This window comes from Dermacentor variabilis, chromosome 2, assembly GCF_050947875.1.
Source record: "Dermacentor variabilis isolate Ectoservices chromosome 2, ASM5094787v1, whole genome shotgun sequence".
Taxonomy (NCBI): Eukaryota; Metazoa; Arthropoda; class Arachnida; order Ixodida; family Ixodidae; genus Dermacentor; species Dermacentor variabilis.
This window is the reverse complement of record NC_134569.1, coordinates 106,940,224-106,958,119: the sequence shown is the minus strand read 5'-3', so window position 1 is coordinate 106,958,119 and position 17,896 is coordinate 106,940,224. Positions and strand designations below refer to the sequence as shown.

General features: G+C 47.2%; 1 protein-coding gene across 1 annotated transcript; it reads left to right on the top strand.

Annotated features, from left to right (window-relative positions):
• Nucleotides 1–9,343: 9,343 nt before the first annotated feature.
• On the top strand, nucleotides 9,344–13,112 carry LOC142570925 (uncharacterized). Its single transcript, XM_075679224.1, has 3 exons — nucleotides 9,344–9,423; nucleotides 11,511–11,936; nucleotides 12,789–13,112. Exons 1-3 carry the CDS (start codon nucleotides 9,375–9,377, stop codon nucleotides 13,013–13,015), a joined length of 702 nt encoding a protein of 233 aa, XP_075535339.1. The 5' UTR covers nucleotides 9,344–9,374; the 3' UTR covers nucleotides 13,016–13,112.
• The last annotated feature ends 4,784 nt before the right edge of the window (nucleotides 13,113–17,896 follow it).

The following is a 17,896-nucleotide window of genomic DNA, read 5'->3' as shown; positions in this document are numbered from 1 at the left end:
CTGTATGTCGTGTTGACACGCACATGGCTGTTTCGGACCTTAACGTACCGGGAATATAGTGCTAAAGTAAGGAGATGCAGGCAAGATAGACGACGATTATTTGGGGGGGGGGGGGGGGGGGGACAACGTAAGCTTCAAAATGTGAAAATTTTTCTAATGTATGTAGTGTGGCATTGACACTGGCGCTGTCATAAACCTGAAAATACTTTGACGAATGGGTGCTCATATACTACACATAAAATGCAGCTGTCGTGTATTATTTGATGTTTGTGCACACATACTGAAATTTAACTAAGCACGGAACATAAAATACCACATCCTTTGAACATGAGGAAATTGGTGGTGGATTCCAAATTGAAAAGGTTCGCCAACAGTCACGGAGCTGAATTCAGCAGCAAGTCTACAAGGCAGTATTTCAAAACCACGATAAGCTATTAGTTTGTTGGCCGAGTTGCAAACGTCTTGTATAAACAACAGGGTAACCTTAATTCTTCTTCGAAATATAGGGCGTCGAGCCAAGTTTGCATCTTATTTTCTCAGAGAGTTGCTGAAACAACCTTCTCTCGTTTCTGCTCTACCAGATATCCTAGTATTGTGTGTCACTGTATGACTATAGAACTCACGAGAGGCTGAAGTGCATATGCTGTGACGCCGATAGAGACGTTGCGCACTTCCTTGAGGACTTGCAACTACTCCGAAGGAAGTGCGATGTGTTGCTACGTCGCTTAAGACAGATGGCAGCAGTGACCACAGCTGAGCACATCGATATGCGGTTCCACGCAGCTAGACTCGATAAGGCAAGTCCGCTTTCTTTTATTCTTCATAAAAAGGGCGTTCTCTCTACCATTGACAAGGCTACATTAATTTGAAAGGGTAGAAAGTTTTTTTTACCGGTGCGTTATTGTCGCGAGGAAGGCGATGGTTGCGGGCAACTGGAGCAGCCTTTCCCGAAATATCGCGTCATGCAAAGCGTGTAAAGTCATATTTAACGGTAAATAATTGGTACAGTTTCATTTTCTTTCTTCCTTTTGAAAAAAATCTCCCTTTTACGTCCTACGTCTCCGGGGTTCTTCAAGGCAATAAAATTAAAACGAGAAGCAGTGCAAGTATGGTAACGTCTGTAGATCTTATCGCCACAACGTCACTTAAAGGCGGGGCAACTGAAGAATGTAGAGTAGGTGCACAAAAGAATCCACGAGAAACTGAGTGCAAGCTAGGCAGCACACAGCAGGAATCGAGAATCACGAACGATACGTGCTATCTTTTGGGACCGTGGCTCGGTCTAGGGCACCTTAATCCAAGGCTCAATCACACCGGCGACTTGAGGAGGTCGCGCGACCATCTGCGACTGGCGACCAAAAAGCGACTGAAGGCGACCCATGCTCACCCGGGCAAGACTGTGCGAGCGCGACCTACCCGTCGCAATCCAAGAGATTATCGTTCTCAGTGAGAACTCTAGGGATCTACGCAGTTCGCGCGCACTTCGCTGGTTTCGCGTTCAGGCAACAGCCATGGATTTTGATTCGAGCGAAGAGGAAGACGTCGTTACTGTGCTGATGGGCTCTGCCGTGTGTGGTGTCAGCTGAGGCAGCGGGGAAGCCTACGAAGAAAAAGCGAAGCCTGTGGGTGCGCAACTGCCACCATCCGCGATAAGTGGCCGGCCACGCAAGCCGCCTTCTGCTCGAACTTCGCGCGCGTGACGAGGAGTAATATCGAGAGTACGCTGTAATTTCTAGTTCGGGTTGCCTGGGAATCGGTGCATGATTTTTGTGCTTCCTTTTGCTGCTGTTTAGCTTCCTGTAAATGCTACCGCGTACTTTCGACACGTTGCAGGAACTGTTGCGCTCCAGCATCACGAGGCAAGACACCAGTTACATTCCTGTAGCCTGCCATGGTGGTGTGGACTTTGTATTTGGAGCGCCGCAGGAGGCCGCCGGATGAAAACACATGCTAAGATAACTTTCGGCGCGCCGGTTATTGGTTTAGCAGTCTTGCGACCGCAGTCGCGCGAATGAAAAAACGCGCAGCGAGCGACTGGCCCAAAGTAGTCGCTTTTCGAGAAAAGCGACCATTTGCGACTACCAGCTTCGTCGCGCGACCGCTGTCAGTCGCCGGTGTGAAGGAGCCTTAACGAGACGACCAGGAAAGTCTCGTGCAGAGAAGTTACAGTGTCGACTGACAGCTTTACAGGGCCTTTTTGAAGTTCGCCCTCTATGTGGAGAAGTAGCGAGACTTGCACACGCACACTCACCAGCGGCAGAAGCCGGTCTCCAGGGGACTGCGTTGGCTTGCAGCTCGCGATGCGGCGAGTGCCGGAGAGTGCCACCAAGCGTATCGCGGCCTGTTGGTTACCCGTGGAGACCCGGCCGCACAACAGGCCCACTCTGGGCTCGGGCCCACCGTCGCGCTCGGCCAGACCGCGGGTTCCGGGTCACCGGTCTGCTCGCGGGGCTTCCTGGATTCGGCCAGATGCCGGCTTGCAGCCTGTTGGGCAATTCCCGTCCCGTGCACCTCACTGTGCGTGTCGCCCGCGCTCGAGCTGGGTTGGCCCCGAAAGGGAGGTAATATGTACATGTCGCAGGTCCTCACGAGTCGATTGGCCTCGCAACTGTGCGTCAGTGCTGTTGCGAGTTGGAAGACATCCCGTTCCCACGAACCTTGCTCGCTTGGTGTGATTTCTTCACGGCTCGTTAGAGGATGAGTCGACGCACGCATGCAGAGAATAGGGCAGGGCGAGAAAGGATGCCTTCTTATTATGAGCCGCACAGATGTAAAAAAATAAAAAAAATAATAATAAAAATGTTCAGATAGGTGGAATACAAATTCCTTAATATTATTGGTCCAAGGATGCAGCGAAAATTCCGATTTTATAGCTTCTTTCATTGAAACAAATATACCGAATATCGTGTGCACGAGTGATTCACTCTTGAATATGGTGAGTTGCGTCTACAAAAGTTAGGCAGAAAGCGATGGTGAAAGTTGCACACGTATCTTACCATCTAAGTTTTTCAGTGCAAATTACGAAGTAAACGACGTTTTGTAGTCGTCTTACGATGGAGCAACAGGCGCTGATTGGTCGAGATTTGGCGGGAGAAGATCGAGAAGAACGTCTACAGATGATTTTTGCAATTTATTATGTCGATCCCAAGTCCACATCTCTCGTGCGACAAATGAACCTTCAGAGGCACCTCAACCAGCAGTAGACGTTTGTGCTTGCCGAGAGCCAGTTCAGTGACTATATTTAGTAGTCCAGGCCAAAGAGCTTTGTTTGGGCCAAGCCTGGACCAAATTATTGTTGCCATCGTAAGTGCCTAGGTACATTCATGACCTACTTTCTACAACTATATTGTGATGCGGAAGATATTTGTGAGGCTACGTGGAATGCAGTGAGTGAGTGAGTGAGTGAGTGAGTGAGTGAGTGAGTGAGTGAGTGAGTGAGTGAGTGAGTGAGGGAGTGAGTGAGTGAGTGAAATAACTTTATTAGTTACCATAGTACCATAGTTACCATAGTACGATGAGTCCCTTGAGACCGCCAGATGGCCACCGGCGCCTTTTCTATAGGCTGAAAATGACGTCTTGTCCGATCGTTGCCATATTGTGGAGTCAAGATTAATGGCCGCCGTGCAGCCCTTCGCCAAGTCAGTCTTGAACTCTACTGGTCAGACACGGCCAATTACCCCGACTTCGTAAATGACGTAACGGCCAATCAATCAATCAATCAATCAATCAATCAATCAATCAATCAATCAATCAATCAATCAATCACCCTTTATTGTCATAACAGCTCAGGTTAATTACATAAGAGAAAATGTGCAGACAAAGGTCCCAAAGAACAAGACTGCAACGGCACCCTCGGTGAAGGTTACGTACAAATAATACCGGAAATAGCAGCACTGAGAACAATCGAATCGATACATCCAGTAAGAAATAACACTAAGAATAAAACATAAAACAAACGTAAACCGCCCGTATTAAAAGAAAAAGCAGGAGAAACTTGAGAAATAAATACAATGTATAGAAACGCAAATCTGGCACAAGAACTAAAAATGCACAAGCACAAAGAACTTAACATAGAATCTTTTAATGAATTTTTGAATGAAAGTAACATTGGCTTTTAGAGACGTGGGTAAAGATTCCATAATGTGATCGCCCAGAGGGGTGAAGATGGCTTACCATAATTAGTAAAAACCTTAGGAAAGTTCAGAATCAGTTGTATTCAAACAAAAATAACCTGGAACAAACAATCTGCCTTTTAGGATTGGCACATGCAAAACAAAAGAACATGGCCTTTGCTATTCAGGCCGTATAACGTTTTGCTATAACGCCATGTAGCAACGCAGCGCAAGTCCAGAAACCTATCGTGGACTTTGATAATCATCGGCAATTCTACAGGAACTTCCTTCGCTCATCGCTGCTTGACGATCGAGATAAGGTTCACGCCTACGGTGTGAAGACGCTTTTCTTATTCCTTCATGGGCACTGCACGTTTCTAGACAAGGACACAACAAAACTATCCGACAGGATAATTACACAGGGATAGATATGAAACTCTCCTGTCGGATATTTCTGTGCGTCCGAGGCTGTCAGAATGATTAGATAGTTTTCAACTACGTCTTTTGTCATCGCACGTATAGTTAGAGTTCCGTTGTCGTCCTCTATAAATTTTTCTAAGGCCCTAACTAACGGTAAGGGTGTTACCCGTACGACAAGAAAACACCCTTAAGAGTGTAAATTTTTTTACAGTGTATAGAGAGATTCCCAAGGTAGACAGACTTCGTATCCTCAGCCTATACTTACAAAAAGACGGGAAGGGAGGATACGCAATACAGAAGCTAGACACGACCACGCCGATCTTGCGCATGGTGCAACAACGAATTACCAGCAGGGAGAGGGGACTCAAGGAACTGGACCTGATCTGACAACTGCAGGCTTGGATTGTGAACCTCATTACGTACTGGACACCATATATAAATTTCGGCAATGTGGAAGTGGAGGCTCTCGATTGGCTGATACGCAAGATGTACAAGCTAAGCGCTCGGACGCCTACCCGGAACGGCCACTTTTCGCCTCGAGGAGAAAGGGGTGCACAAGAAGGCACGGAAAATTGTAGAGACCCACCTAGTAAGCCAGAAGGAAAGGCTACATCGCACGATAGCGGGACGCTGGGTCTTGAAACGTCTTGGACATTCCGTAGAAAGACCAGCGCACTGACGAAAATCCCCACACAAATACAAGAAAAAATATGCACGTCTCACCGATTAATCAACACTGAGAGCTGAGTGAGTTTGTGTGGATCCATCTTAACAAAAAAAAACCACCTTGAGACCATCGGTGAGACCACCTTTTGTTAAGATGGTTTCACCAATTCCCACCGAAATTCCACCGGACCGAAATAAATGCGTCGTCGGTTTCCGAAACGAGCGCTGCGAAGCCCGAGGAACTAGGGATAGGGTTAACATCACGACGAGACCGCACGGGGAGTGCGTCATAGTTCTGACGGACTCTCAGACGGTACGCAGAAATTTTTCCAGGGCCAAAATTTCCAGGACCGCACATCGCATTCTGAGTGGAGCGCACCATGCAGCTCCCATCATACACACAAATCATGTGCCATCCGGGGCATGAGTCCTTATGCGACAATCAGCAAACACACGCCAGCGACCGAGCGCATGCATACTGAGAGCCGCGAGGAACGCGCCGACCTGTTCCATCCCGAGCCGATACCATTAACCTACACGCACATCATACAACACTGTCGCCTTTCACGAAGAATACTACCACCGCCTCATAATTCTCTAACGCGATAGGAATATGGCGGAAACTCCAAACAACACATATCCACATCTCAGTCTCTACCTCGCCATACACCCTGCGTTGTATTCCTTTAAATACCCTCACTGCGATCAATGCGCAACTCTTTACCACATAGTATGGGTTTGCGCAAGCACTCTAGAGCTCACGCCCATAACACGCCCAACCACATAGCAATGGGAGGCAGCGCTATCCAGCTCCGACTCGACGGACCAGCTCAACCTGGTCAACCGAGCGAGAACAGCTAAGGCCGCTGGACTGCTGGACTGAAGGAACCAACCACTGCAGAGCGGAGGAGCGCTTACCTATGCTCGTGTACTCTTTCGATTAAAGTTTATTCCCTCTATCCCTCAAACACGCAGCCATTCCGTGGGCTGCCCCGATAGATAGCGACATGGGTTAAGTGCTTTTGCTCTAAGCTCGCTTGCGAGAGTGGAAAAAAAAAAATCGCCGACGATTACGATACTCCCCAATGCAAAATTTGAGCCCAGCTCTACAGGTGTTTTCATTTCGCGATATACTGGCCGGTGCGCACAATCTGTCTCGTGCGGCACGTTGCGAACGGAGCGAAGTGTGGCCCAAATGCCTCGCTAATCGGGCGGATTGCGAGAGGCGGCACGTGGGCACGATACACGGCAGCCGCCGCAGACAGACCTCTCAGACGACACGCGCTGCCCTGGCGCCATCTCGTGGCTATCGTCGCCGCACTACGTTTTTTTTTTCACGCTTTCACCACACCCTCCTCCTCCGCTTTCCTCCTCGCATCTTTCGTCCCCCGCTGCTCTCTGCGTTCGCTCGTTCGTCCTTCGCTGTGATGGTTCGCTCGGTCACATCGACCGCCGAAAGAACGGGTGCCTAAGAGCTGCGCCATAAAACAAATTTGGAACGCTATTCTGGGTGTTATCAAATTCCGCCATATTGCCAAATTCTGTATAATGGCGGCACTTTGAGCAAACACGAGAGGCCGTACAAGGCCTCTGGATCAATCAGAATAGACAAGATGGCGAATTAAGCAATATGGCGGAATATGTCAAGGCCCAGAATAGCAACTCTGGTCTATCGGGAACCATCGCTGGCTGCAGGAGGCGCCATGGAAGTTTGAACATGCTCGAAATATGCTGAGGCCGTCCGGTGGGAAGGCCGCGAAAATTGTACGCTATTTTGAACATTAAAAGCTGCGCCGCCAGTATGCAATGTTTGCTTTTGCCCGATGCGTACAGTCAAGTCCTGCCTACGGACGCCATGACCAGGCGCGTTGACCGGGGAGCGTGAGCACGCGCTGTTACATTCTAGTAGGCCGGTTGCTCATGCAGTCAATTGAGAAGCTGGACACATGTACCTCAAGTTGAGCAGTAAATCTGATGACGCTGAACTCGCAACTTGTGCTACCGAAGATTGTTTCCCCCAATCATATAGCTGCATGCGTGTTAGGGCGCTGCTGTTGGCACGCGAAGTTTCAGAGCTGGTTGCTCGTCGGCAAATACTCATTACTCACGACATCGACTAATAAAGCTTCACTTTATAATTGATGCTGACACACCCGATACCCGTCGTGCCTGTCTCCTTTACGACGTCGCGCGATAACGCGCTGTCAGCATCGCCAAGCGCGCACCCTATATATATAATATAAAATAATAATCTATAATAATAATATATAAATCTCAGCTCCGCCACTACATTTTCCTTCTCTTCGCTTCGAGACACCCTCTTCCCTTTCTGTTGCCCTATCTACGTCTCTCGTCGAATGAGAGCGACCCTGATATCCTGCAATATAGCCAAACAAGGCTATTGCTTTAAAAAAAGCAATCTATACGTAACCGCATATCGCGTAGCTTTATTTTATCAACATAATCTGCTCAGGATCGTTGCAATGCGGGATTGTTGGTATGGCACCTTGAAATAGTAGCGTGTACAGACAAGGACGCAAGATGGCACATAAATGATTCATACTCGGCACTCGGGACGTATCAATAATTCTGACACCCGGCGTATTCAAAGCTACTGCGCAGCAGCATACCGCGTGCGTATACCGTTCTCAAGTACGGAACGCAGCGGGCGGGAAAGGTAAGCTCTGCTATCCAATTCTTTACTGACGCTGCCTGTAGAAACTGAAGTCTTAATTAGAAACTGATTACCCACCGTGGTTGCTCAGTGGCTATGGTGTTGGGCTGCTGAGCACGAGGTCGCGGGATCGAATCCCGGCCACGGCGGCCGCATTTCGATAGGGGCGAAATGCGAAAACACCCGTGTGCTTAGATTTAGGTGCACGTTAAAGAACCCCAGGTGGTCGAAATTTCCGGAGTCCTCCACTACGGCGTGCCTCATAATCAGAAAGTGGTTTTGGCACGTAAAACCCCATAATTTATAATTAGAAACTGAAGCCCTAATGTAAACGGAGTACTAGATCAGTGGGGCATGCTGTAATGGTAATAGCATGTATGCAACAATTAAGTTTGAAACACAGTAGAAAACGGCGGAAAAACTTCGTTCACTAAATGTGGAAACCGGGTAAGCTGCTCGAAAAGCAACCTACACCGAGTTTAAGACAAAGAAGATACGGGTGGCGTTTGGATGTGGTTTAACCCTACGACGACAAGAACAGCTCCAAGTCCGATGACAACTAATAAGACGCTATATGGCGCTGGCATAGAAATGGCGCTGGTACGAGCCCTGTCATTCTAGCTTCGTAAACCTCTTCTTTCGCTACAGTTTTCAACACCAATCCACGCTAATATTTTGCTACTCCGTGGACTAGCATCTTTTTTAAATATTCGCTACTACTGCTCGGAAAGCTATAATGAATCCTCAGCTATATTTTATATTAGAGTTTAAGCCAACGTGCAGCAAATTGACCAGCAAAGCATTTTTGATGAGTGATCTGCGAGCTCTGTTAGTGTCGTACGCCTACTATGTGCGTCTCTGTATCGTTTGACGATTGCTATAGGGCAAGGCATCGGCTAATGCCTTTTGATCAAAACATTCTAATCGACTAATTATTCGCGTAATCATATTTGTGAATTTATTCATGAGATCCAGGACTGGTGATTTGTGTAGACTGATTCATAGAAAGAAAAAAAAAAGAACAAGCAAACTGTGCTGTTTCATTCGACAGCTGCCTAACACGTCAGTGACGCATTCCGTGGAAGGAGATACCAAGTTCATTCAGATGCTATCGAAGGTTCAGCTGCGGGGGCAAAGAAGCTTGTTCAAGTGTTATAGTAGCTGACTGTTCTGTCGCTTATTAAGTCATGATAACTGCACTGAAGCACCGCGGCGCTGGATTCCCTCTCCGCTAGATTTAAGTGTAGAACAGGCGGGCGCCGTCTTTGTCGAAAGATTTCAAACTTAATCTGCGGTTTCTCTTCAATCGATTCAGCAAGCGAAGTGGAGGCATCAGTGCTGACGTTTTGCCTGATTTTGATGGTGTGACCTCAAGCTAATGTGGCCTGTCCTTAGTTGTAGAGTTTTGATTTGAAATTATTTTTGTAAAGGACCGATTTGATGCGACGTTTGTCTTCGTTTCTTCAAGCACCACGTCTGTGGCGAGTCTGACGTCAGGAACGATGGGCTCGTATTTTTGCTGGATCTTGGTGCTCACTGCAGCAGCAACTGGTGAGTACTGCTATTTGTCGTAATAGAAGCGGACAATTGGAGCGCAACACGTAGTACTGCTGGCGCGACCACCTTACAGTGGAATTAAAATTTTTCGAAATTAATTTCGAAAAATTCCACCGGACCACTCTATTGTTCTCTAGCGTCTACACCACGGTTGACTGGCCAGGGTTGCCTCATTGAACACCACGTTGGTCTAGTGCCACTTCGTGGGTATGGTAGATTATTTTGGAGCTACCCGATGGCATTCCGCTGGCCCCTTGTGCGTGTGCGGGTGTTAGCCTGTTGGAGATTGGAGGCAGATATAGCTTCTCGAAGCCGTTGTATTGTCGACTTCTTGTATATTTTTCTGGGATTCGGTGCATTAGATAATTCACTTACAATTGTGAAGTTTCACCCGAACAGCGAAACGTTGAAAGCGACAGCAAATGTTTAGCCTTGAACTGAAACTCCTCGGACAGTGTTCTAACAATACGCAGGGGTGACGTGTTGGCACTCCATATGTTTGGACCAGTACAATGCAATGATTGTGCACCTTTCTCTTCGACAACAGTGGTAAGCTTCCCGGCAGGATTTGGCAATGCCTGTCGTAAGTGCCCCAACCCATTTTTATTCTTCTGTAAATTTCCTTCACATGATCAGCGTCCCCTGTGAGTAATTGACCTAAATAAGCGTACCCTTGTACAGACACTAGACGCTGACTCGTGGTCATAAATTCTTGTTTCCTTGCCAGGCTATTGAAGATTAACTTAGTCTTCTGCATATTAATCTTTAACCCCATTCTTACACTTTCTCGGTTAAGGCCATCAATCATGTGTTGTAATTCCTCCCCTGTGTTGCTGAACACGACAATGCCATCTTCAAACCGAAGGTTGCTGAGGCATTCGCCGTTGATCCTCGCTCCTAAGCCTTCCCAGTCTAATAGCTTAAATACTTCCTTTAAGAATGCAGTGAATATCATTGGAGAGATCGTGTCTCCTTGCCTGACCCCTTTCTTGATAGGTAATTTTCTACTTTTCTCGTGAAGAACTCAGGTAGCCGTGAAATCGCTGAAGATATTTCTGAAGGTATTCAAGTATGCTTCTTGTACTCCTTGATTACGCAATGCCTCCTTGACTGCTGGTATCTTTACTCAATTGAATGCCTTTTCATAATCTGTGAAGTTCATATAGAGAGGTTGATTGTACTCCGCAGATTTCTCAATTACCTGATTGATGACATAGATATGACCCATTGTAGAATATTCCTTCCTGAAGCCAGCCTGTTCTCTTGGTTGATTGATGTCAAGTGTTGCCCTGAATTTATTGGAAATTGGTGAATATGTTATACAATACTGAAAGCAAGCTAATGGGCGCATATTTCTTCAGTTCTATAACGTCTCCCTTCTTATGGATTAGTATAATGTTGTCATTCTTCCAGCTCTCTGGTGCGCTTGAAGTCGTGAGACATTGCCCGCGTAAAGTGCGGCAAGCTTATCAAGCATAATATCTCCTCCATTTTTGATTAAATCGATCGTTATTCCCTCTTCTGCTGGCGCTTTTCCCCCTGGACATGTCTGACAAGCTCCTTCTGACTTCATCGTTAATTATTCATCGCCATTCGTAGTCGTGTGTAACAATATAAAACAAGAACATTCAGCTGCGAGTAAACTGAACTTTATCCAAAGTGGCTTCATTTAATTACAGTGTGGCCACATATTGAAGGCGCTGTCACGTTTGATGGAACGTGCGACGTGCCGTGTTCCGTCAGCAATGGTGAAGAAAGTTTTTTTTTTCTCGTAATGAATTCAATTGTGCGTGTGCCTTGAGCTATTAGTTTTTTTTTAATAAAAGAAGACTACACAATTGATTGTGCGATAGATATCAATATGATTGCTCCGCAAATACGAAGATTCCCTAAAGAAGAGAAAAGAACACACAAAGGATCATAACACCACCTGGACTTCCTTCCTGTGGAGCCTTAAGCGATTTAGAATAATGTTACGTAACCTTAACTGACGGATGTTTGATAGTCAATCATTATTCTTGAAGGAAGGGGGCTGCCTGTGATTGTGACATTGCATAAGCCGCATTTTGTGAATGGCGCAGCGCTGGCCGTGACCCCGCTTTCCGCAATGGTCAACGAACAAGTGGATTGCGTGCTCCGGAGCGGCGAACTGTGCAAGTTCGAGGATGAGGACAGCAGCTGCGACGACCTTGCGAGGCCCATCAATATGTGGAGTGACGCTGCGTCTTCCTGTCGTTCCCAGTTCTACGAAGGCTACATCACCAATCTGGACCAGGGAATTCGGCGGACGGGCGACTGCGCCTCCGATCCACACGACCCTAACGTGGTCACGTGCGAACTGAGCTTCGTCGACGTCGAGCTGCACTACCGCTGGCTCTTGCTGAGGGGAAATGCCGAGATGGAGGGGGACGAGTATTCGGCGCAGCCAGACGCACGCATCGAAGCGGGAAACTTGAAAGTCACGCTGACCGAAGGATCGGGACTGCTGTTGCTGGAGGAGGATGGCGGTGAGTGCTATGTATATACAGTTTGGAGGGTCTCGCTTCTAGCCGTAGCGCGCGCATCACACGATTTGCGCGCCTTACTTGACACTGGCGATTGAATCGGAGGTGTGACGGGCAACACAAGCCGAATCCAACGTACGTGCGATATACCGACACCCAGTGGTCACGCGAACAGCTTTTGGAACGCTTTAACGTCACGATAGTATATTGTGCCTCGTTCAACCCAGCCAATTTACTATGCTCTGAAAAGGTGGAGTCCGCAGGCAGCTTTCTTCGGTTATGCGCCTACTTCTATTGGCTTTCATGACCAAAGTGCGGCGAGAGGCTGCGTCTGGGGCGTCACCTGTGAAAACTATAATCTAGCGCACAGCGGGAACAAACGGACTAATTCTCACTGTGTTTGCTCTTTTCTCTCTTGACGTACGATACACTCGTTTCAGAGTGATTAGTAATGTTGAGTTCTCGAGTGCAAGCTTTGGTTCTCGTGACTTAATAATATTTGGGGTTTTACGTGCCAAAACCACTTTCTGATTATGAGGCACGCCGTAGTGGAGGACTCCGGAAATTTTGACCACCTGGGGTTCTTTAACGTGCACCTAAATTTAAGCACACGGGTGTTTTCGCATTTCGCCCCCATCGAAATGCGGCCGCCGTGGCCGGGATTCGATCCCGCGACCTCGTGCTCAGCAGCCCAACACCATAGCCACTGAGCAACCATGGCGGGTGAATCTCGTGACTTCACTTACATCATCCTCTGCCAAAAATCAGTCAGGCACAAGCATGTCTGCTGAGCTGAGCTATCTCAGTTGCCAATATTTTGACACCATATTTTGTCGACCCGTCTTCTGCTCGCAGCGTACGGCGACTTCCAGGCTACATCATTCGAGGCGGACACAATCCAGATCGGCGAATTGGTATTCGACACCTCCACCGTCACTTGTAACGGGGAGGTGATCGACACGAACAAGGAAGCGTTTCAGGTCCAGCTTCGGAAAGCGCTGCTTCTAAGGATCGATGAATACATCAGCGGTGGGCGGTTCGTCGACGCTTTCAACGAAGCGCTTGAGGAGGAGTATAAGTAAGCGCCGGAAATTGTTCTCCGGTTTAAAGGTGGCGTTGTATTCTTGTACCTTCTGCGTTTTTGATTTCCTTGTTTGCAACGCCCATCAACTGGGACGAATAAATGCAGTGGATCGTGCTGTGTCTTCACTGCCATACGTGTTTCTTTTTTTTATTCTTCATCATCATCATCCTGGTTACGCCCACTGCAGGGCAAAGGCCTCTCCCATACTTCTCCAACTACTCCGGTCATGTACTAATTCTGGCCATGTTGTCCCTACAACCTTCTTAATCTCATCCGCCCACCTAACTTTCTGCCGTCCCCTGCTACGCTTCCCTTCCCTTGGCATCCAGTCCGTAATCCCTTATGACCATCGGTTATCTTCCCTCCTCATTACATGTCCTGCCCATGCCCCTTCGATTCCTTTTTCTTGATTTCAACTAAGACGTCATTAACTCGAGTTTGTTCCCTCACCCAATCTTCTCTTTTCTGATCCCTTAACATTACACCTATCATTCTTCTTTCCATAGCTCGTTGCGTCGTCCTCAATTTAAGTAGAACCCTTTTTGTGAGCCTCCAGGTTTCTGCCCCGTACGTCAGTACGTGTTTCTTACAGCACTTTAACTACGGTCGCATTCTATGTGAATGGTGTCCGTGGTCGAAGGGTCGTGTCCTGTTTATATCGGTGCCGCCACTTAAACAGTGTGACTGCTCTGTCTCGTTCATTTTGTGTATTTGTTTAGTTTAGTTTGGCAGGCACGTGGTACCAGCACTTTCCTGACATAGAAAGGTCCTGCACCAGATGCGCAGAAGGTTTCGCTTTCGTGCGGCAAATATTATGCGGGGTCGATCACACTTTGCGTGAATGACCGCCTGCGTGAACATTACAATAATGTGAGGCGCAGTATAGAAGTGCGTTAGGCTGTGCACTGGAAAGCGTGTGGCTGCAGACTGAAATTTTAAAGGCTGCGTAATTCTAGACAATAGCACCAGGAGAGAAACAATTGAGGAAGGGGCAACATCTGCTTAAGTGTGCCGTCAACTGTCTTCACCGATAAAGACGGATTATTTGAGCATAGCAAGTGCCTTTTATAGGTCATAGAAGTAACAGTGGTTGCACGTGATGTGATTAGGTGATTTTTACTGATCATATTAATTTCGACCTTTTGATTGCGCAATCCTACATAAGTGTTCTTTCTGCGAATAAAATCAATTGGAAGTATGCATTGTCCGTGTTCGTTCGTGTCTATGTCTACGTCTAGTCCTGCGATGTAAGGATATTTCGGAAGGCCTACCAGCTAGCGCAAGAGGGAGAGAGAGAGAGAGAGAGAGAGAGAGAAACTTTATTCAACTAGCCCAAACTTTGACATTGACATGTGGTACGCTTACTTCAGTGACAGTGCTTCGTTTGGTGACAGAGTCAACTTCCGTTGATTCGACCTCAAATAATTCAATTTGAACGCACTGAAAAGTTGTGACCAGAAACCTTACATTGCTATGAAAAGAAAACTCGTTTAGTTTGAACTCGAAATTATGCCGCTCCGGTTAATTCGATCGCCATCGACTCGCATCGGCATCCCCTCTGGCGCGCAGCGATTATTATAGTTGCTGCTGCGACGCTAGTGCTTCCCTAGGCATGTTGCTGTTTTATATAAATGTATTATCCTTTAGCGGCCAATGCTGCCTTCGTCCCTGAAGCAATCCGTTGCCGCTCAATTGTCTCGGGGCGTGTCACGCTGAGTCAGTGTTTAGACATGTGGGCGCCCCTCACCTCGTGCTGATTGAGCCAGGTTTAAAAAAAAAAAAGGTCTTACAGACTACTTCAAGCACTAAAAAAAAGTTTGAATGTGTTCGTTTTGCTTCCGTTTTTAAATCGAGATTTTGGATAATTTTGCCAAATTTTGCGGTCCCACATGGGTTAAAGTGACGGGAGCCGACTGCAGTTGAACAGCAACCCAACATGCACGCCATGATAATGTGCATGTGCTTGCTTCTGAGATGCACTTGCACTGCTGTGTTTACTTGTATTACTGAATCCATATTAAAAAAGAATTGCGGAGTTTTACGTGCCAAAACTACTTTCTGATTATGAGGCACGCCGTAGTGGAGGACTCCAGAAATTTCGACCGCCAGGGGTTCCTTAACGTGCACCTAAATCTAAGGACACCGGTGTTTTCGCATTTCGCCCCCATCGCAATGCGGCCGCCGTGACCGGGATTCGATCCCGCGACCTCGTGCTCAGCAGCCCAACACCACAGCCACTGAGCAACCACGGCGGGTGAATCCATATGAAGGAGTACTTCATTGTCAGAGGAAATATTATGCATAATTGTAGTGGTCCAACGGAGGCAATAAAATCTGCCTGTTGCCTGTGTGCACGATCAAGTCTGTTCATGAAACATCAAATTGTGTCTCTCGCGAATGACTTTATACTCCAAGAAAGAACAGTTGGCTGCACAGACAAGATGTAAACAAATTCAGTGTATAAGATTCGTGTTGCTCAAAGAGCCGCTATTCATCTCAAAAATAGAGTTTTCTTTTTAGATATCATATTAAATAAACGTGTCGCAGCCTGGCGGCAAGCGGCGACAAAAGTTTATGCTTTTACCGTCGCGGCAGCAGCTCGCATCCCCATAAACAATGGCAAATTTGCAGTTTTTACTTAAAAGCCAGGCAATTAGCTATGCAATGTACATGCTGGACTGAACGACGTAGGCGCTAAAACGCTATTTTTCTGCAGAATTTTACCAAGTACAGTGCGCACGGTTAGTGCAAAATGTTTTTCGAACACGTTAAGGGAATTATGCATGCCCAAAACATTTTAGTTTAAGTGAAAAATAATAAAAACATGAAACATTGTCTGTAAGTTCATTTCGCATTGCTTTTTTTTTCTTGATGCTCGCGTCAAATAGCGGATGGAGTTGAAACTAGGCGTGACGTGTTGTCTGTGGCCAGTTTTTACTGAGTGTCCCCTCTTGTTGAATTTCATGAACCCTCATAGACCAGTGGTATATTTACGGGTGAAGGAAGGCTCCAGCGGAAGGCGCATACCGCGACCACCAAAACGCTACGGGGATGTGGCGTGTTCGGCATTAAATTTTCGCACAGTAGAAATTTTCCTGATGTCTACAATGCACCAAGTCGCCCCTGTACACGTGGGTCCAGAGATGGATTTTATTCCACCATCATCAAATATTTCAACAAAGCCTTCATAGAAACAAAGTTTTATACATTATTTCCTTTATGGGGATTCGTCTTACGTGACGGACAGGTTTAATTTCTAGCTGAGTAGGCATAGAAAGGCTCACGCATTTGTTAGGGCGAACGCAGTCACTGCAAAAAAGTCTTTCTAGCCTCCACCGCATTGCACGCGACGTATGAAACGTGCTCTAAAGCTTTTGCGATGGCAATGATACGGACGCTCAATGCGTGTTCGCGCCGTCGGCGCTGTGCTGTTGTGCGGGTTCCGTCTTTCAACGGCGCTTACAACCACTCGCTCGCGGAGTGCTCAATGGTATTCAGAGACTGAGTGCGTTGGCTGCAAAACACCATCGTAGAATTATGCAAGTATGTACGTCTCTGTGGCAAAACAACGAAGCGAAGCGAACGCACTGTCAACGCTGAGCTCAATCGCTTTGCTGGCGTAGCCGGGGGAAATGTCTGCCTTCCGCTGCTGGCAAGGGAGGTGCGCGGCCGCAACTTAAATATCCTACTCGGAATGCTGTGTCTTAAACGCTTTCCAATGGAACTTGGTACCCACTAAATAATTTGACAAGGCGGTGTTTTTGCTGTATTATCTAAGTACTTTTCACAGTATCTTCCACCGAGTATTTAAGATAGCGCCTTCATAACTGCCCGGTTCGGTATCGGGGCCCAGCGAGCTCGGCGCGCGATGCGCAGGCGGACGGGACCGCTCATTTAGTCTGAATTGTTTGGCGCCCCGAATGGTTACGAGAGAGACGAAATGGACGGAACTGCAGGCTTACAGTAAAAAAAAAAGAAGTTAGAAAGTGCAATCCTCAAGCTTGACAAGCCAAAAGTAAACAAACCGACCACGCCTTTCTTGCAGCAGGCTTACAGCATGCGTGGTTCGCTTTAGAATAAGAAGGGCGACAGGTTGCAAACGTTGATCAGTCTACATCGGCGAAACTGAACTGATTTCGCACCTTGCAGCGATGTACACCAAGGACCCGTGAAACAAGGTTGGTGTGGCCCGGGCCTTACTTACGAGAGTTATTTGAATGCGTCTAAATTATTGGGAAGAGTGTCGAGGCATGGGGCAAGTTGGGAGAGAAACGTTAAAGTGCTGCTCTTACTACGGGCCAATAAGGCTTTCTGGTAAAAGTTCGATTCGCTTTACTTTCGTTCACACTTCAGAGCAACAGTTATCGCTTAAGTATCCTTGAAGTAATCAAATACTTTTTCGAGTTCTTTAGGCCACCTCCACCTAAATACGGCCGCCACGTCTGGAAATGGCAAGTGCATGCGACGGTAAGTGAGGAGACGCCTACACTGGAAATGAGCTTGTGTGGAGTTCGGGTCCATTTCGCCAATTTCATCGGAGCAAAGCACAACTACGCGATATTACATCGGATTGACGTCTCCTCTAAATCTGCCAATTTGAACAGATTTGATTGGAAGAGAAAAAAAAAACCACTAATTTCAGCGCACCAGAAATGTAAACTCACTTACAATATACGAGTTGAAACAAGGTGCCCGTCATCGAAGGATTTCGAAAACGGCATGGTGGCAGCTGGCAACATAGGAATATTTACCGTAATAAATACCAGTAATAGGAATTTTCAGTGCTCAACCTTTTTCGCTCGTCAGCACGGCCGCGTTGACGTACAAGATGTTAATAAGCCCATTCGCCCACAAGCACCATCCATACTGAATGTGTGTC